The following is a 22,188-nucleotide window of genomic DNA, read 5'->3' as shown; positions in this document are numbered from 1 at the left end:
ATTTAGAACAGGAAAGACAAGGTTACTATTGATTGCACTGTACATAAAATTTGTAATTTAACTTAATTTAAATTATACTATTTTTGAGGTACATGAAATGTGTTTTAAAGTTCTAAGATATTTGAGTCACATTTATTTCTTTACAGTTTTGTCAAGGTGTAAATGTTTTGTTTACAACACTATTAACACTATTGTTTCCATGAATGGGATTATAATGTGCAGTATTGACTATTTAAGGTGATTATTTGAAACTATGGATATTGCTGTTGTTGTTGTTTATCAATAAACAATGTTTGATATGCATTTGTTTTAGTTTTTCAGTGTGTTTATTAAAATTATTAAAAATGTCAATAGCAAGAACAATAAACTAATGGGAGGTGCAAAATTAAAGAACCGAAATTAGGAAATGGTACCTCGAAGCACCCAAGGTGGTTCCTGAGCATTCTTAATAAAAGGGTTCCTCCAGGAACCGTTAAAGTTCCTCAGAGAACCACCGGTGCCTAGAGTCTCTACAGAGGGTTCCGCCGGTGTGGCAAAGTGAAGAACCCCAAAAGGTGCCTCCAGGAACCTTTAGTTTTTACAGTGTACAATTATTAAAACTACATACCATTTTAACTTAAAATACATAATACTTGCATCCTTCAAATATTCAAACATTCCAAGCACTACATAAACCCTAAATAACCTTGTCAAGGGAATTTTAACTTCTTAAGGCTTTTCCAAACCAACATTGAAAGTTTTTTAAAAATCTGCATGGAAAATGTTGTTTTGGGTGATTCATGCTAAAGTAATGGCAGCATTTTGAGATTTAGCAAGTGCTTTTACAATAAACTTTAACCCTAGGGTTCTCAAGAGGTTTAGCAAAGACAATTAACAGTTTTTTCATCTTTGTTCTCATTCAGAAGTGAATACACTTTAAATACATATGCTAACTGTATTTCTGATCAAGAGTTCAGCCTATTACCCTAGTCTAGTGTGTGCTGAGGTAAGCAAGCATTCTCTATCTATACACCTCTGTGGATAACAGTTACCACAACATTTCAGATGCTAATGGCTGTAATACATCAAGCACCATTCACATTCACAGAAGTATTCTTCTCTCAGTTACAAACACTGTAAAAGACAAGGATGGAATACACTTCCGCTCTAAATACTGGGGAATACACAACCATTTCCATCTGTTATTAGGTTTACTTTCTTAATGTTTGGTCCTGGCCTCATTGTCCATGATTTATCTTTGAATAAAATAGTTTGCTTTGTCGAATCGAAAGTCACTTTTTCGATTTTTTTCTAAAAAAGAAAAAAAAAGAAAAACGGTAACCATAATTCACAACCACTAAAATTGGTTGCAAATACAATTAATGTATATAGAAGCCTATTTCTGCCACCAAGTCTCTGAGATAAATCTTAAGATTAAAAAAGGCATAATTATGATATACTACTATAGTACTATAATAATTATGAGATAAAATGTTATGAATTTAAAATAATGAAAATAATTAGTCATAATTTGGACTTTATATCATAATTATGACTCATTTTGACTTCATATCACATAATTGTGGCTTAGTATGTCAATTTTGACTACTAGGAGTCCTAATTATGAGATAAAAAGTTGAAGTGACAGTCAACTGACAAAAAGTCCATTATAATTTTGCCAGTTTCTGACTTGTCATAATTATGATTTATCATAAATTGGATTTTAACTGACATTAAACCTTTTTTCAGAAGGTGTTGTCTAAGAAAATTGTGAAACTATATTCTATAAAAATGTGTTTTCTAAATAGTATCATATTAAAATAATACTGTATGATTTGATCATTTTGGTGGGAGGAGCCTAACCTGTGCGGAGGTCCGGTGGTATGAGGAATAGTGCAGAGGGGTGGGCAATCCAGGTTCGTGGGTTAAACTGGAGTACTGACTCTGAATAGCATGATGGTGCTGGTTTGCGTAGCTGCTGTAATTATAGCTGCCAGTATACCTAGAAAAAAATAGTACAAAAGAGTACAAATCTCTAAAAACATTTCATAATCCACACTGTAATGTCATATTCAGAAATCATTTCATGTCTAATGAATTTGGGGACTCACCCATGCTCATCTCGATGTGGGTAAACTGGCATCCTGTGAGCAGATGAGGAGCCGTGTAGAGGGGGTCCGCCTCTCATGCAGGAAATCTGGGATCCGGGCTCGGGTGGGCTGCCACCTGAGGTTGTCACTGTGTATGTAAGGGACCAGGTATATGACTGAACAGCTCCTGGCACATACACAGACATAAATATACAGAGAAACGTGTTTGGCTTGTTAATTAAATGATCTGATACAGTTTTAATGGATGCATGGAATGGAGCCGTGCCAAATGTGCCATTGAATGCGAGACTGCGATGTAAGATTTAAGTTTTAGAATCCGTTCTACACTATTTACCTGTGGTAGCTGATATGCTGGTGTACTCCGGAGACTGGGCTGAATTGGGGGAACCCACGGCTGGTACACCCACCGAGTGAACAGACTTGGCGGGAGAGTAGGGTCCAGGTGACGTAGATGTGGGGGTGGAACCCATGAGCATCAGCTCTTCCCCAGAATCTGCTATAGTAGTTAAAGGTCAAAATGTTAGTGTTAAAGTGATTTTGAAAACTTTGTTTTTCTCTACTGCAATCACCACAGGTTTTGGATGCTGGTGTGCTCCAGCAGATGTCGTAACTATCTAAACCAGATGTGACATTCCTGGTCACCCAGTTTAGCTAGAAACACAATGCTGCACAACCTCTTCCACCAGACAGATCAGCACTAAACCAAGCCTAACTATTATAACTTTCACACTGGTCTTTTATAGTCATACATATCTCATAATTTGCATAGGTGTTTTTGTGGCTTTTATGGCTCATATAATATGATATTGAAGAATATTTTGTGTTTACTGTGTGGAGATGTGCTGGTATCGCGTTTGGTCTCGTTCTGTCTCGCGTATCTTATCAGTGTCTGTGCTTGCTTGGCCATTTATTGTGGAAAAATAAGGAAAGTGTGATGACCGAAGAGTGTAAAGACCATCAACTCAGTGCGACTCCACCGGGCTGGGACACCGGCAAAAGATATAAGTATCACTTTTTATTTTTCCTCTTTTCTACTACTTGTTTCACTTCTGTTTCAGTTTTTTAGCCATTTCTTACTATGTGTAATTAAGTTGTTGTTTTTAGCATGCGTGTTTGGCAGTGTTATTTCTTAGGATTACTGATAAACTATACTGTCGTGATTTGTATTTATCTATTTTAATTTTAGTTAAATAATATTTGAATTTATTATGTCTGTATAGGTCTTTTATTACGTTTTAGTTTTAATATGAGTTATTTTAACACTTCAACAAACTAAATGGAAATGAAATGATATACATTTTGAATTTATAAATGTGTATGTATATATATTTATCCATGTATGTATGTATGTGTGGTTGTACATATACACATATATAGTTGTTTTTTTGGTGTTTGGCTTAGTGTTCTGTTAGAATCATTATTATACTCGTATACCTTTTGTTCTTTAATATTTTGAATTGTTTTTAATGTTTTTTTTTCATTTAAATGTTAAGTTTTGAAATTTTGTTGTATGCATTTGTCATTTTTATTTAATTTCTTTATTTTTAAAATGTGTATAGGTAGTATATATAAAGTTTTAGCTTTTAGTTTTGGATCTGTTTTTAGTTGTTTTAATACTACAATTGATTGCTTCTGTTGTCCTCATTTGTAAGTCACTTTGGATAAAAGCGTCTGCTAAATGACTAAACAATAATAATAAAAATAATAATATGGAGCTCATAAGAGGAAAACACCTCATTGTTATTCAAAAATTAGCAAAAATATGCAATTTGGAGCAGCTGCTGATATTTATTTGGCCAAGAAGTTAAATGAAATTCAGATCATTTGTAAAATAAATAAATGAGAACAGTATAGCAGACTACTTGCATAAAATTTATACAAATATCAGTTGTCACTCATTATCTCCCAAAATCTTTTGTCCTAAGGCCAATTTACACTGCACAATGATATTTAAATGCTATTTTTAGAAAGTAGTTTAGTAGTTTACTGTGGGGGCAAAACAAGGAGGCAATTCATACTAATTATACTAAAAAGCCTTTTACTTCCTAAAGAACTATGATCTATCAGGTAGATGACAGAAGTTACGTAGTAGATTGTGTTCAACATTGAGAGTTGTTTTGATCATGTTGATAATTTATAGATGCCTTAGAAATTTGTGTATCAAATTTAATATAGGCTTTATAAGCTTTAACATTGTTTTTAAAACAGCAGCTTAAAAATTCATACTTGAGGTTTGACTGTACAACATTTATGTGACTCTCTTCAAGTAACATCACCTACAAAACTAATGAAAAGTACTATTTTAGTGACAAATTAGCTTTGTCTTGATTTCTAGACTGATGCCATGAGCAATCAGCTCTATTTCTTGTATCAAATGGATCTCACCTGGTGTCCCCTCTCCTTTCATGGCCCTCATCAGTTCATTGGCTCTCTCTTGGCAGTGCAAAGACTCAAGCAGATATAGTACGTAGTCATCAAACATGAGGTGGATCAAATGGAATGACCCTGTAAGCACAAAAAAATAGTCCCATTTACCATAAAAAGTTTATGTATTCTGCCAATTCAAGTCACCTGTCCAAGTAATAAATTATGGCTTTGTGGAATATTCCCATACAGCATTAGCCAATCAAATGCAATTCGATTTTAACTGATTTACTAAAGCACATTTAAATGGTAAAAGCTCAAAACCAAGTCAGAACCAAGCTAGCGGTCCAACCATAAACACTACAGAGTTACTGAAGCATATGATGCTTTGAGTCCATGTTCTGAATGAGATGGGGGAAAGAATTCATAAGGAGCATGGCACAATCCTCACATTGTGTTAGCAACTCCAGCCACTATGTGCATAATAAACATTGCGGCTATTCAGCGGACTGGCGCAATACTGCCCGGTCATAAAATGGGAAAGACTTGGTGGGGGTTAGCCTTTGTTAATTAGCTGTTTTGTACAGAGAGCTGCATTATCAAAACACTGCAACCAGCTGTGCCTTTGATATTCACAGACAGAGCTGACAGGGAGGGGGCCTTTACCTCTTTTATGGCCCTTCTTTCAGTTACTTTGCCATAGACAGCTAGGTGGTGTAAGCCAAGAGTTAGCAAAGCTGCCATCTTAGTTAAAAGTTGACACTTGGTGTTGTGGATTGAGAAACTTTTAGTTAACTTGACAAATCAAATGAGTTAAAAGAAGATTCCTTTCTACTCTCCCTAATAGGATGATGGTGACCAAACGGTGCAGCCTGACTCACCGAAGCTGGGTGCGCTATGTAGCGTCATATCCCGGATAACTCTGGTCCCGAAACACGACCACATGAGCAGGAACTGCTGAGCTACCCTCTTCAGGCATCCGGGTCTCTTCCCCGCCACCTAAATGGAGTATTACCATGAGAAAAGCCTGGGGGAGGGCACAGGGGCTTTAACCTTTGGGTCTAACCCCCAAGAACGAAAAACATGTCAACAAGTCAACTATTTGATTTGCCCCTAAGGAAACACCCTCCCATTGAACTATTGTCTGGTAGGTTGATGTTCCCATGGAAACCAGATTTACAAGCCCATATCTGGACTATAATGGGCACGAAAAGGGGCCATGAAGACATTATTAAGTTGGAGAATTGCATCATGAAGTATGTTGTGACGGCATTTAGAGTTGCATGGGTTGGACACCTGCAGATTTAGTTTGGATTTGAAGAACATATAAACAGTGCTTGAAAAGGGCTATGAAAAACCTTGATATTCTAAATATCTCTATAATGAATAAATAAAATAGTTTGAATGATAAACATGACCATACAAAATTATAAAAAATAATAATTTAGCAATAATTAAAATATTTTTAAATGGCAAATATTCAGTAATTTTATTCAGCAAGGACTCGTTAAGACATTTATAAAAAAAAAAAAAAAAAAAAAAAGATATTTCAAAGAAATGCTGTTCCTACTAGTATAAAAAAGTAGCATAGTTTCTACAATAACAATATATATATATATATATATATATATATATATATATATATATATATATATATATATATATATATATATATATATATATATATATATATATATAAGCTCTCACACGCGCACATTTCTACTCTCACCTCCTTTCACATACATACATTTCTACTCACGCACATTTCTACTCTCACACACACGCACATTTCTACTCTCCCACACACGCACATTTCTATTCTCCCACACGCACATTTCTACTCTCCCACACGCACATTTCTACTCTCACCTCCTTTCACATACATACATTTCTACTCTCACACACGCACATTTCTACTCTCCCACACACGCACATTTCTACTCTCCCACACACGCACATTTCTACTCTCCCACACGCACATTTCTACTCTCCCACACGCACATTTCTACTCTCACCTCCTTTCACATACATACATTTCTACTCACGCACATTTCTACTCTCACACACGCACATTTCTACTCTCCCACACACGCACATTTCTACTCTCCCACACACGCACATTTCTACTCTCACCTCCTTTCAAATACATACATTTCTACTCACACATATATATATAGCCATAATTCATTCTGGCGCTCTCACACACGCACATTTCTACTCTCACCTCCTTTCACATACATACATTTCTACTCACGCACATTTCTACTCTCACACACACGCACATTTCTACTCTCCCACACACGCACATTTCTACTCTCCCACACGCACATTTCTACTCTCCCACACACGCACATTTCTACTCTCCCACACACGCACATTTCTACTCTCCCACACGCACATTTCTACTCTCACCTCCTTTCACATACATACATTTCTACTCACGCACATTTCTACTCTCACACACGCACATTTCTACTCTCACCTCCTTTCAAATACATACATTTCTACTCACACATATATATATAGCCATAATTCATTCTGGCGCTCTCACACACGCACATTTCTACTCTCACCTCCTTTCACATACATACATTTCTACTCACGCACATTTCTACTCTCACACACACGCACATTTCTACTCTCCCACACACGCACATTTCTACTCTCCCACACACGCACATTTCTACTCTCCCACACACGCACATTTCTACTCTCACCTCCTTTCAAATACATACATTTCTACTCACACATATATATATAGCCATAATTCATTCTGGCGCTCTCACACACGCACATTTCTACTCTCACCTCCTTTCACATACATACATTTCTACTCACGCACATTTCTACTCTCACACACACGCACATTTCTACTCTCCCACACACGCACATTTCTACTCTCCCACACGCACATTTCTACTCTCCCACACACGCACATTTCTACTCTCCCACACACGCACATTTCTACTCTCCCACACGCACATTTCTACTCTCACCTCCTTTCACATACATACATTTCTACTCACGCACATTTCTACTCTCACACACGCACATTTCTACTCTCACCTCCTTTCAAATACATACATTTCTACTCACACATATATATATAGCCATAATTCATTCTGGCGCTCTCACACACGCACATTTCTACTCTCACCTCCTTTCACATACATACATTTCTACTCACGCACATTTCTACTCTCACACACACGCACATTTCTACTCTCCCACACACGCACATTTCTACTCTCCCACACACGCACATTTCTACTCTCCCACACACGCACATTTCTACTCTCACCTCCTTTCACATACATACATTTCTACTCACGCACATTTCTACTCTCACACACGCACATTTCTACTCTCCCACACACGCACATTTCTACTCTCACCTCCTTTCACATACATACATTTCTACTCACGCACGCACATTTCTACTCTCCCACACACGCACATTTCTACTCTCCCACACACGCACATTTCTACTCTCCCACACGCACATTTCTACTCTCACCTCCTTTCACATACATACATTTCTACTCACGCACATTTCTACTCTCACACACGCACATTTCTACTCTCCCACACACGCACATTTCTACTCTCCCACACGCACATTTCTACTCTCCCACACGCACATTTCTACTCTCCCACACGCACATTTCTACTCTCACCTCCTTTCACATACATACATTTCTACTCACACATATATATATAGCCATAATTCATTCTGGCGCTCTCACACACGCACATTTCTACTCTCACCTCCTTTCACATACATACATTTCTACTCACGCACATTTCTACTCTCACACACACGCACATTTCTACTCTCCCACACACGCACATTTCTACTCTCCCACACACGCACATTTCTACTCTCACCTCCTTTCACATACATACATTTCTACTCGCGCACATTTCTACTCACACACGCACATTTCTACTCTCCCACACACGCACATTTCTACTCTCCCACACACGCACATTTCTACTCTCCCACACACGCACATTTCTACTCTCCCACACACGCACATTTCTACTCTCACCTCCTTTCACATACATACATTTCTACTCACGCACATTTCTACTCTCACACACACGCACATTTCTACTCTCCCACACACGCACATTTCTACTCTCCCACACGCACATTTCTACTCTCACCTCCTTTCACATACATACATTTCTACTCACGCACATTTCTACTCTCACACACGCACATTTCTACTCTCCCACACACGCACATTTCTACTCTCCCACACACGCACATTTCTACTCTCCCACACGCACATTTCTACTCTCACCTCCTTTCACATACATACATTTCTACTCACGCACATTTCTACTCACACACACGCACATTTCTACTCTCCCACACACGCACATTTCTACTCTCCCACACGCACATTTCTACTCTCCCACACGCACATTTCTACTCTCACCTCCTTTCACATACATACATTTCTACTCACGCACATTTCTACTCTCACACACGCACATTTCTACTCTCCCACACACGCACATTTCTACTCTCCCACACACGCACATTTCTACTCTCCCACACGCACATTTCTACTCTCCCACACGCACATTTCTACTCTCACCTCCTTTCACATACATACATTTCTACTCACGCACATTTCTACTCTCACACGCGCACATTTCTACTCTCCCACACACGCACATTTCTACTCTCACCTCCTTTCAAATACATACATTTCTACTCACACACATACATTTCTACTCTCTCACACACACACTTCTACTCTCACACACACACATTTCTACTCTCACTCACACACACACACTTCTACTCACACACTTCTACTCACACACACACACACCTACTCACACACACACACACACTACTCACACACACACACTACTCACACACCCTTCTACTCACACACCCTTCTACTCACACACCCTTCTACTCACACACCCACACACTTCTACTCACACACACACACACTTCTACTCACACACACTTCTACTCACACACACACACACTTCTACTCACACACACACACTTCTACTCACACACACACACTTCTACTCACACACACACACCTACTCACACACACACACCTACTCACACACACACACCTACTCACACACACACACTTCTACTCTCACACACACACACACACACACACTTCTACTCTCTCACACACACACACACACTTCTACTCTCACACACACACACACACACACACACTTCTACTCTCACTCACACACACACACGTCTACTCTCACACACACACACACACACACGTCTACTCTCACACACACACGTCTACTCTCACACGCACACATTTCTACTCTCACACACACACATTTCTACTCTCTCACACACACACATTACTACTCTCACACACACACATTTCTACTCTCACACACATACATACATTCTACTCTCACACACGTACATTCTCCATTCATACACATACACTCTCCATTCATATACATACATTTCTAACTTTTTTTGGTATCCTTTACTTCCTGTTTAAGCTGGAAGTCACTCTCAGACCAGGAATTACATGTGCAAGACTTGCTCAGCTCTTCCTCACAATGATGCTATTCAAAGTCATCCTGTTTTCTTTTCAAGTACATTTTTTTTTTTTTTTTTATTTTAAAATCTCTTTAAGGAATCCACTTGTACTTGCACTGATCAGAATTTTTCGTGAACAACTCCAATATACAATTAGTTTTGTTTACATTAAAATGGGCCGATTGCCATACTCGTTGCCTATTTATTTATTTACATTAATTTATATATTTTTTTTTTCTCTGTTACTGGTCAAACTAACCTTAAGCAAACAAACAAAAATATCTGCAACATGAAGCAACTGCACAGAACTAAAACATCAGACGAGCTGAATAAATATTTTATTACTCCTCTTTAGTGTTTTATTACCTTAATTGTATGCATGTCTGCACTATGTCTGTACTTTCAATACTGAAGCTCCTGACACCAACACGAATTCCTTGTGTGTGTAAACACTTGTCAATAAATCTCTTTCTGATTCTGATGAAAAGGCAATTCACTTTCTGACAGCAGGTGGCGCTTATGGAACAGCAATAACAATATAGCGTTTCCACTGCTGTACACAGCTCCGCGCTTATAAACACTCATTTAATACTGTATGTATTTTACAGAGGTAAGAGGAAAAGAAAATGCCATCAAAACTTTTCTGAAGACAGTTCTCCTCAGAAATACATTCATAATAACCCCCATCCCAATTCAATATTTATGGTTTTCTTCCAGTATTTGGAGCATCTCAAACAATGAATTTGTTCTCTGGTACAGTATTTTATCTGCTTGCACGACTATTCTCTCCTCTTCGTGTCTGTCTTCGGTGCATCTTTGACACCGAATGGTGTCTTGTCAGGAATAACCTTCCCGCTCTGTATATGAACCATTTTTGATTACTGTCACACGGTGTCTAGACCGGACGCGCCATGCTGGATCAGTCTAGCAGTCTGCACTGGACGAGACAAAGCGACTATTGCAAATCATTTGAACTTTGTGTCAGTGCGTCATGAATAGAATGATGCAGCAGGGGATTTGTCATGTTGCACCAACGCCGCATTGTATATTGTATTTTTTCGAAAAACAAACAAAACTATCTAAAAAGAAATAAACCTCAATGAGTCCAAATCTTGAGTAATGGAAATAATATAAAAATATCGCTGACCCTAACCGGATTCTGCCACCTCCCACTTTATTCACTTCCTAAATTGTGACATAGTGGAAAAAATGCATAGACGCTTATAGTAAGTGTCTCTTGCAACACGGCTGAGGCTGCGCCTAACCTGCCTTCCGTTTCCACTATACTCTCTCACGCATACATATATTCTTCTCTTACATATACATATTTTCTTTAGACATACATGCATTTTCTTCTTACACACATTTATTTTTTATCATATTAAATGTATACTTTGAATACATTTGCATAAGAGCAAAATATATAAACGTGTGCATAAAATATATGAATATAAGAGGTAAATATATGAATGTGAGCGTTAAAATATGTGACTATGAGAGCAAAAATGTATGAATGTGTGCATCAAAATGTGTGACTATGAGAGCAAAAATTTATGAATGTGAAAGGAGAATGTAAGTGTGTGAGAGCACCAGGATGAATTATGGCTTGTACGGCCCCTCATACATATACATACACACACACACACACACACACACACACACATACATATACATATATATACACACATATAAATTCAAAAAGTTAAGTGTAATTTAAGCCTTATAAGAATTTCAAGGCCTGTACACTTACCCTCACGACACATTTCTCTACCATAGAGTCCAGCCACTCGATGTAGGCTTCAATGGGCGACTGGTCCTCCAACAGTCTGTCAAATTCTTGATACACTTTGAAAAACAGAAACAGAAAACAGACAGATTAACAATATATCGGAGCAGGAAGAAGAAATCATAAGCAACCAACATTTATAAACTTCTTTCTTCGAAGCATTAATTTCACAATATCAGTTTTAATTGATTGCAAAAGTTGCTTATACATAATTGCAAAAATGTTACTGGCACAGACTTGAGATCTCTCGATGAAACGTAGAGAGAGAGGAGCTCAGAATCCTCTTTTGAGGATGACATGACAGAATCTTTGAACTTTGACCTGATCAGTCATGTGAGAGGTTGACGCTGAAATGAATTTGAAATGCTCCTCAGGGTGTCAAACTGTGAGGGTTAACCTCTCAGTGTCTGTGGTTAAAGCCCGACTCTCATGGTCGTGGGAATGATTCAGCGCTAGTTGACAGCTACTGTGTGAAATCCGAATCATAAACCAGCAGGGCTTTTAACACAACGCTGCATGTGACTCTGCTGCAATAACACACTGCACTAAACTAGTGAAGCACAGAAACACTAATAAATCATTCTGAACGAAACGGACTAGGTCTGATCTAATACTTTTTAATTTAAATCTTACATTGGATGATAAGCCTCCTCTGGTCCTCTCTAGATTCTTCCATTGTATAAAGAGTCTGTTTAGTGATGCTGTTAAGGTCTACGTTCCTCCAGTCCTCAAGCATCTGAAAGGTGATGTCTGCACTGTTGATCACAGTTCGAGAGGCCTGCAAGAACAAGTGTATAATTAAAATTTCACCCTGCAATATGCCTGATTGTAAACATTTGTGTAAACATGATGGAGAATAGGACACAGAGAAAAAATGCTACATATTTAACACAAAATTGCTGTATACCTGACAGAGATGGTTTAATGATGTTTGTCGTTTAAGTACCTGGGAAAATCTTCTTGACACTGAGAATAAAACATTTGTTCAGAAATGGCCTTAGAATGCCAGCAAAATTAATTTCGATGTTTTAAGTGTATTTAAGAGTATATATTTGCACATACATTCAAACTTTATGTTGCGCAAGTTCTCAGGCAGGTCATGTAATGCCACCTTCAGCCACTCGTCCAGCTGCTTGGCAAACTTCCTGATCACCTGAGTCAGGCTACATTATTCAAAACACAAAAACAAAGACATTATGTAGTACTTTACACTTAAGTACAAAGAAAGCTCTGACGCAATGAATTTTTGACCTTTTGTCTGGGGCAATACAAATAAGAGTCATGCGTCATTGACAGGAAATCTTTTGGTAAGTTAATTACACTGACGCAAAAGTATGAAATGCAGATAATGCTAGCAATGATCTCAATGGCAATAGTATTTAAGGTATTTATTTAGCTTGAAGATAAGTCCATTTGACCAAAGCCAATTGGTTGGTTGGTGTTTTAACGCTATGCCAACTTCCTTATCTATCTTCATGGAGAGTAACAAGTTGAAATACAATAAGTCCAATTTAAAAAACAATTTAAGGACTCTGGCATGAGGATGTTAACTTGATATTAAGAAACTGTATGTGATTCTAGAATGTCTATTAAGCATGGCATATATATGGATCTGATCCCTGTGATTACTGAAAATAAAGATGTGGCTTTTACCAACAGCAGGGCTAATTTCATACAATTGTTCGTAATGAGGCAATGCTGATCATGTTGAATGTGAAATATACATATATACGCACATAAAAATCTGGTCACACTTTATTTTAAGGTCCAATTCTCACTATTAACTACAACTTTTCCCTCAATAAAGTCCTATTTTGCTGCTTATTAATAGTTAGTAAGGTAGTTGTTAAATTTAGGAATTGGGTAGGATTAGGGATGTAGAATATGGTCATGCAGATTATGCGTTTTATAAGTACTACTAAACGGCCAATATTTTAATAATAGGCATGCCAATAAGCAGCTAGTTAATACAGAGAATTGGTCCCTATAATAAAATGTTACCAAAAATTATATTAATATATGATTTTACTTGACCTTAACTTTCAGCTAATGGCACAAAGCCCTCTTATTTAGTCAAATTCTCTCTTTTCTAATAATTTCATATAGGTACAGCCTCTCTCAATCCAGAATCAAATCCCGTCATCATTATTTTTCTTATTAAATATCCCGCTTTACCCAGAATTGTCAAATTGAGGAATAAAAATGGACTGCATTCTGTATTCTGAAAGATAACGCAGCACTTTCCAAAACTGCAGGTGTATAAATTATGTTTTTAACAAAATCAAAATAGGCAGGAATGGGACTCACCTGTCAGGCAGAGCCTGTAGGACGGTGGGCATGAGGACTCCTGAGATGGCCTTGTACAATATAGAGTCACACACCCCGACTATGTTGACCACTGTTGAAGAGCCCAGGACAGGGAGCATGTGGGGCGGCATGCCCTGCCAAAAGTGCAACAGGAAGCTCTGGACCTACGCATTTACACAAACATAAATAAACATTGCAATAACATGATGGAATTAATCACCCTCATCATGCCACCAGATGATAAAGCTTTAAGAAAAAGCAGACCTCATCAAAGTTGGCTCTTATGACTGTATCCAGTATCCTCTGGCAGTGAGTTCTGTACATCATGATAAAGGTTGAGACCTTTTAGAGGAAAAAAGCTCATTTAAATGACTTATATATTTTCCCACAGAGAATAATTCACTTAGTGTTAATGATGTCATACCAAATTCATTCCTGACTCATGGCCATGCATTAATAAGACCCCCAAAGACTCTAACACTAAAAAAAAAAAAAAAGAGGACACAAATACCAAACAACAAAAAAAGCTGCTTTCACGAACAATGCCTATTTACAAGGTCTTGCCAAACCAGTGTATAAAAAGAGGCTTTAAAGATCAGAAACTCACAAACCATTTAAAATTACAGGCGCCTTTTTAAAGCGAGACAGCTAGTGCCCATCCTTTGTGCGATGCGAGATCTTATTATCTACTCGAAAGATTAAGAGTTCGCTAGGAACCAACAGATAAATCCTCCAGGTCCTCATCTAAATCCAGGCCCAGGGAAGGTCCGTCTGACACATGAAAGCAGGATCTAGAGGGGAGGGAGCAGGAGGAGGGAGAGGGGGGTTGGAGTTGGAGGTTAGCAGTTAGAGGTTTTAGTGATCTGTTTACCTTCTCCTCCGGCAGACTGGCAGGCAGATTTAAGTCTTTGACATTTGGAAAGTCTGGCAGGAGAGTGCCCAGCTTGGAGCGCGGTGAATACGCCACTGTCTGTTTGGTGACCTCTTTCTTGCCCGTCTCGTTCACCCACGCAGCGCCCTTTTTAGAGTACATCACATCGTAGTACTGAGAGCTCTCTTTCACAGCGATTCCATAGTAGTGATACCTAAGAGGGATGAGTGAGTGGCAGAATGAAAATGTTTTATTTGATAACAAAAGCAGTCATGATTAGGTTTTCATAAACTCTGCACTGGTACTTTTTTATACACATAAATAACTTTTTCCATATTATCTGTGTAGTGTAAATGGCGATACATCTCTCAATGCCTAAGATTCTGATCTTTTTTGACAGTTAATTTGGTGCTATAGGTGTGATGAGGCATGACCAAAAATTTTATACTTTTTGCTTGGCACAAAAAATTTAACTACATGGATTATAATAATTATAATAATAATAATAAATATATATATATATATATAATTATATTTTAATTCTTAAAAAAAAAAAAAAAAAATCATGAACTTTAGAAGAGAGTACTTTTGATTGAGTGAACGTTTGCACAGTTTGGATCAACATTAGGGTTGATAGGGGGGGGGGGGGGGGGGGGGGTGTAAATTGTACAAATATATTACCATATATAGATTTTATTTATTTTTTGAAAGTGATACTGACTCCACTTGTGGGCAGTGTTGTGGAAAGTTACTTTTAAAAGTAATGCATTACAATATTGCGCTATTCCCCCAAAAAGTTACTAACTGCGTTACTTAGATACTTTTTATGGAAAGTAATGCGTTACATTACTTTTGTGTTACTTTTTCTCACCTGGGCTGGGCTTGCTAATAAAAAATAAATTCATAACAAATAACACTTATAAGCAATAATAATAATAAAAAAAGTGATGTTTAACAAGTCATTTAGTTCATATGGTTGTTATTCACGCCCATGTTGTTTTTGAACAGAAGCCGATAAGTCCATTTTAGCGAATCACCACGCTGTATTCAGGTCAGGTGGCAAGGCTACTTTAACTTTGAAAAAGCGTGCTAGCTGAGAGGAGTTTCATCAAAGCTGACTAAAAGTGATCTTCTTCAGGATGAAAAAGGAAAATAAAAGCTGAAACTTTGAATGAGTGTTTTCTTAAGCTCTAAAACATGAAATGTGGAGTTATCTGCTTTTGCTATAAAACAAACTTTTAATATGTAAAGAAAATGTGTAAAAAATTCAATGTAATAATTTTGTAAATGACCTATATTTGTTATTATTACTTAATCAAAACAATCCAACTGCAGTTTGATTGATATTACCTGGAATGCGCAATTAAAAATAAAAGGTTTCAAAATTGAAAACAAAGTAACTTGCGTTGAAAAAGTAACTCAGATATTTTGTTGTAAATTTAAAAGTAATGCGTTACTTTAGTTACTTGGAAAAAAAGTAATTGATTATGTAGTTACTTTGTAATGCGTTACCCCCAACACTGCTTGTGGGCTTCTAACTGTGACCTATTTGATAAGACATATTTAAAGTGACATTACAAATGTAAAAAGCTAGAAAAGTTCTTGTATAAGGAACTTACTTTGACTGGCCTCTGGTTCCTAGTCTCCGTGTGGTTAACTGAGGAAACTGTTGTCTTATTATCTGTTTGGATCAGGTAAAAAGAGAAAAACACACACATATTGAGCTTTTCTGGGCACCTTTTGTGACGTCAGTGTATTATGTTACAACTATGACGAAAATATCTTCACAATCATCTTGTTAGATTCATACATGTCCAGTGACATTTCTTTTCTCGCCAATCTCTCATTCTCTCTCTGCTTTTTGTCCATGAGCTCCATGGTCCAGCTCCCGGTGCAGAAAACTTTGCAAACAGTGAAGCTCTCTATTGTGTGGGATGAAAAAAGAGGCCAAGCTGTGAAGTTTCTGTCAGGCTTGGCTTGATAAATGAGCAGACAGGGAGGCAGGTCCAGCTCTCTCTCTCTTTTTTGTCCTGAATCAATGAAGCCTTCCTAAAGGACACCCCACGCTGCTCCAGCCACTGATCTAACATTCCGCAACATCTCACCCTTCCAAATTTCCTTTAATTACACATTAATCCAGGCCCCCTCTCTTTTTCAATATCCTCCGAGAGGACCCGGGGGAGCGGGATAAGGGTGTCGGGGGGCGGCTATATGAGTAAGTGGGTTGAGGGGTTGTGGGAACAAGGGTGAACATGTTCATTGTTTATATTGTCCAGCTATGAGTTTGCAGAAGAGGTGTAAGAAAAGGCCACTGGCTGTGGCTCTTCATAATAAAGCCAATATTATGTCATGCTTTTTTTTTGTAACAGATGTTTTCCTTCCTCTTTCATGTGAACATGCATGTTTATAGGATCTTTTGATGAGAGAAAACTCCATGATTACCTCATCAAAACTTGAATATCATAAAAGACGGAATATTTGACTTCTTCACTGAAGTGTTGAATACAGGTTATTACCTTCCCAAAGCTTGCAGCGTTGACCGGTTGAGAATCAAGTTTCTCACAGAAGTCCAAATAATGCATGTACAGTGCACTGCGAGGAATACAAACACCCTCTGCAATCTCATAGTTCTCCTCCAACCTGATGAAAAACACAGTTTGGTCAATGCACATGGAAAGCTAGTGTCTAGAAAACACGTTAAGGAATCATAAGTCAATGGAGGGAAGCATAACTGTAGTTTCAAAACAAATATCATTGCCTTATCCAGTTACACTGTAGGTACTGGAATGATCTTCAAGCATGAAATTGTAGTTTATTTTACAAACATTTTTTCAAGTAATGCTTATATGCAAAATTTTCTTGCACTTACTCTATTTATGTTGTGGCAAATATATTGCGTTTAGTTATATGTGACCCTGGACCACAAAACCAGTCATAAGGGTCAATTTCCCAAAATTGAGATTTATACATCATCTCAAAGTGAATAAATAAGCTTTCCATTGATGTATGGTTTGTTAAGATCAGACAATATTTGGCCGAGATGCAACTATTTGAAAATCTGGATTCTGAGGGTGCAAAAAAATCTAAATATTGAGAAAATCGCCTTTAAAGTTCCCAGCAATGCATATTTCTAATAAAAAATTAAGTTGATATATTTACAGTAAAAAACTTACAAAATATCTTCATGAAACATGATCTTTACTTAATGTCCTAATGATTTTTGGCATAAAAGAAAAATCTATAATTTTGACCAATACAATGTATTTTTGGCTATTGCTACAAATATACCCCAGCGACTTAAGACTGGTTTTGTGGTCCAGGGTCATATATACTGTCTCAAATTCAAATGATTACTCTTTTTATAAAAGACATTTTAAATAGTGTGGTTTAGTGTGAATATGTTTAAGACCACTTGCAAGTATAATTTAAATAATTTTGATAATATTTCAAATGAGAGAAACAAGTCAGAGAAAGGAGCTTGAAAAAAATCAGACTGTTTTTTAGATTTGTTTACTAGATAGAAAAGCAAGATTTTGTATCATTCGCTGGTCCTTTAATAATCTATTTCTCTGTGAGGTTTGAAGTCTGTTTTCCTTTCTGATATAGTTGAATCCTGACAATTTACAAGCTACAGGACAGCAAACACACCATTTGGGAAATTCAACAGCGGGTTTGTGATCTAGAATTTTCCTGCAAAAATGCATGGTTTGTTTGAAAGTCATGTATCAATGTGACCTGTTACAAAATTGAGCACTGAAACTTTATATAGATTTATTATAGGTCTCAAACACATTGTATTTCACAGACTGAAGCATTTTGCTGCAATTGGGTGTCACTTAAAAAAGTTAATTATACATATTGATCATTTAACTATGGTTTAAAACCTTAAACAAGAATTCAACTGTGTCAGGTGATAAGGATTAGAAAAAAGATGAATAAGTGAGATTTCTGGTGTAGATTAGACTCACCATTGTAATGTGGCAGGTGTTGAATGTGGCTTAGACGCTCGGTTGTTTTCCTTCTCCTCATCTTTTATAAAAAGAAAAACACAACAATCAGGATTAATAATTTCCTATATCTTAAATATAAATAACATATTTCCCGTAAATATGACATAAATTACACACAATACATTATACATTATATATAAAGTAAAATAGAGAGAGTATTATAAATGTATTTTTCTTTTTTAAAGACATGTTCTGTCATAACACTCACATTAAGGCCCATTTTAAATAATTGTTCACGTTTCATGCAGTTTATAGTTTAATTTAATTTATTCATAAATATTCGTTAGACTTACTTTCATCGTTGGACATATTTCCAATAGAAGAATGGCTGGAGAAGCGTTTACTCTCGCTTTCGTTCAGACATCTTTCAATCCAGCTCTCTGAAAAAGTTAAAAAAATATTTAGGCCTTTGCATATATATTTACATTACTCGTTTTTATTGCATATACAGTATTTGTTATATACGTCCTCTCTTTTTTCTGAGATGAAACGGTTTCATTTTGCTTTAATTTATTATTTTCCGTTCCATTTTATTTGTATTTATTTAAACATAGCCTAAATTTCAACATCATATGGTTGATCTTATTCATTCCCATCTGCAGAAGCAACAGGTGCATGACCGCTCTGTATTCTAAAATTCATTTTTTATTGTAGTTTTTTTCCCCAGCACTGCTTGAAAAAATGCGAAAGTTTTGAACTGTTATTGTTAATTTGTAAATTCCATATAATTGTTCTTGTTCACACGAACTGTCCGTTTGTGGTCGAGTGAGTGCAATAAACATGCGTAAACGTGGCTGTGTGTTATTGCAGCCACTGTTTATAGAGTTGAGGGGCAGAATAATGACGGTGCAATTCAATTACAATCGATTGTGCGGATCTTTGGGCGGCTGGGATTCTATTTGAAATGTTTTCAGCAGAGCTGCAGGAATCCCGCATTGTTCCCGAGGCGAATTACAAGCGCGCGCACGCTCAATTGATTCCGCGCGCTGTCGTCATAATAGAACCTTTTTAGCGTCATTCTCATTTCTGCTATGCAAGTAAGCCGACTGGTGTCCTTACATAACAAAACAGAAACACTTATAATATAATTCGATTCGAACTTATGTCAATCATGTTTTCCAGCACGGGCCATGGCAACGGTCGCTATAGCATTGGTTGCCAGGGCTGCGAGTCTACTGGGAAACCAACAGCCTGCTGATGCATCAGATGGCGTCTGAAGTTATAGTGAAAGTTATGAGACTTTTGTTGAATAAGTTATTTGACATCCATCAGACAACAAACTGCTCAAACGGCAGGTGTAAAGCAAAAAGCAGTTTCGATTTTAATAAAATATTATTTTAGGAGTGATTTGATTAAATGATTAAGACTGAAATCAAAATTTCTCAAGGGATTTCAGGTCATAGTTTGGGAGCTAAAAAAAAACTTGAATCAGGCTCAGTTTTGATGCATCATCATAATCCATCATCAGTTTCAACAGGAGACAATCAAGCAGAACTATTAAAAAAAACAACCAGACAGTATTTCAGATGCATCTCATAAATGGGTTAGGACCATTTATCATCATTTTAATTCAAGTTCTTAAAGTTTAGTTATTTTACAAAATAGAAATCCAATTTTCCTAATAGAGACAGTTATTGAGAGGCAAAAAAGAAAGATAAACAAGTTAAATTTACTTGAAATGTGAAATAACCCTTGCATTACAAAATATATTTTATAAGGTAATTTAAAAAAAAAAAGTCACTATAAGTGATACCACCATCAAAACACCAGACAATAACAAGCTGTCTAAACTATTTATTTGACTTTTTAAAATAGTAATAATACATGCTTTGGAATGCCACTAATTGGTTATTACTTTTTAAAAACAATTTAGTTAAATTTTTGCTGACATTTTATTTTAAATTATTTAAATTTTAAAAAATGTATTATTCTGCAGGTGTTTTTTTTGAAGCGCAAAAAAAAAAAAAACTAATTCTCAGAAACTAATTAATCTCCGTCAGCATTGGCTTAGTCAATTGAGATCAGATTTTCAGTCTGTAATTGAATTATTTGCTCTGTGAACAGTTTAAGTGCTCTAAATAATGGGATTAAATCCAATCTAAAGGCGAGACTGATCTGAGATCATTCATAATCATGCATTGAATATCAGAGTGAAAAAGTGTCATCTAAATATAGCAAATATTCAATAATTAACTTCTATTTTTTTTCCTAGAACATTGCATTGAACAGAATTGAACTCTTGAGTAACTGCTTTTTGAAGCCACATGGAATTTGTTTAAAAAAAAAAAATCATTAAAATTAAGATAATTTTTTGGTTAAAACACTACATATGTTATAACATGTTATCTAAATATTCTATACAAATTATCATGTTGTCTTTAGTGTTTATAGCTTTAGAAGTAGCCATTTTTTGTTTACTAGTACCGAGTGCAGCTTCACTCAAGTCAAAACCTGGCTTGAGCAGGTGCATCATTTTCAGAAAACTTTTAAACTGGACGACAAACTCAGAACTGTGACCTTATGCGATTTTAGTCTAAATTTAAGGTCACATTGCTACTCCGTAAAACTGCCGTCCACTTCATGTAATCCCAAAACCGCATAAAACAATATTCTCAGCAAAAGAGCACCCATCCTGTGCAATTAAAAAAGAGGCCAAAAAACATGCCAACTTATCTCTTGGTGAACTAGATTCAAGAGCTTTCCTGATAGAAGATTAAATAACTTTTTCTGATGCCAATCTCAGGTCACACAATCCCAAAGCTCGTTTTGCATTCCAAAAGAGCCCAGATTCCAAGCGTCCCGAAGTCACAGCGGTGCAGCAGGAACCAACCTGTGGAATCCATGTCAGGCTCTTCCAGCAGCCCACAATGCATCCTCTTCCCATGCGCGTTCTAGGGGCTCCTCTGAGAAAATGGCTCCGTGCAGGACTCCCCCCTCCTCAGCTTCCTCCGTCTGTCAGAGAGAACTGCCCGGCGCTGAGATGCATAAGATGTGATGTCCTTGGAGAGGGTGGCGGTGGTGATGGAGGTGGGGGTGTGGGTTGTAGGAGCGGGTGGGGTGGAGGGGGGGGGGGGGTCACAGACTCCAGAGATCCAGCGGGGGAAAAGCCAGAGCCGTCAAAATGTTTGCTGATGTTTCATGGGAAAGGGGCTGATTTTATAGGAGCCCTGATGGGGGACATGTCATTGATAGGCTCGGCAGGC

At 37.1% G+C, this 22,188-nt stretch overlaps 1 protein-coding gene across 1 annotated transcript in view; it reads right to left on the bottom strand.

Annotated features, from left to right (window-relative positions):
- LOC306888239 (transcription factor RFX4-like) overlaps positions 1–21,858 on the bottom strand; it is a gene marked incomplete at its 5' end in the record, with an annotated part of 33,623 nt that extends 11,765 nt beyond the window's left edge. Inside the window, 17 exons of the mRNA XM_079446440.1 lie at positions 1,843–1,981; positions 2,091–2,256; positions 2,425–2,586; positions 4,476–4,595; positions 5,336–5,453; positions 11,762–11,856; positions 12,431–12,575; positions 12,705–12,763; positions 12,860–12,960; positions 14,105–14,268; positions 14,369–14,446; positions 14,976–15,189; positions 16,595–16,656; positions 17,492–17,615; positions 18,944–19,004; positions 19,279–19,365; positions 21,816–21,858. Of these exons, the coding sequence (XP_079302566.1) occupies positions 1,843–1,981; positions 2,091–2,256; positions 2,425–2,586; positions 4,476–4,595; positions 5,336–5,453; positions 11,762–11,856; positions 12,431–12,575; positions 12,705–12,763; positions 12,860–12,960; positions 14,105–14,268; positions 14,369–14,446; positions 14,976–15,189; positions 16,595–16,656; positions 17,492–17,615; positions 18,944–19,004; positions 19,279–19,365; positions 21,816–21,858 (1,938 nt within the window). The remainder of the gene's footprint in view (positions 1–1,842; positions 1,982–2,090; positions 2,257–2,424; positions 2,587–4,475; positions 4,596–5,335; positions 5,454–11,761; positions 11,857–12,430; positions 12,576–12,704; positions 12,764–12,859; positions 12,961–14,104; positions 14,269–14,368; positions 14,447–14,975; positions 15,190–16,594; positions 16,657–17,491; positions 17,616–18,943; positions 19,005–19,278; positions 19,366–21,815) is intronic.
- Between the last annotated feature and the right edge of the window lie 330 nt (positions 21,859–22,188).

Source organism: Barbus barbus (genome assembly GCF_936440315.1).
Source record: "Barbus barbus genome assembly, chromosome: 22".
Classification (NCBI taxonomy): Eukaryota; Metazoa; Chordata; class Actinopteri; order Cypriniformes; family Cyprinidae; genus Barbus; species Barbus barbus.
Note: the sequence above shows the minus strand (reverse complement) of the source record. Positions and strands in the feature narration are given on the sequence as shown.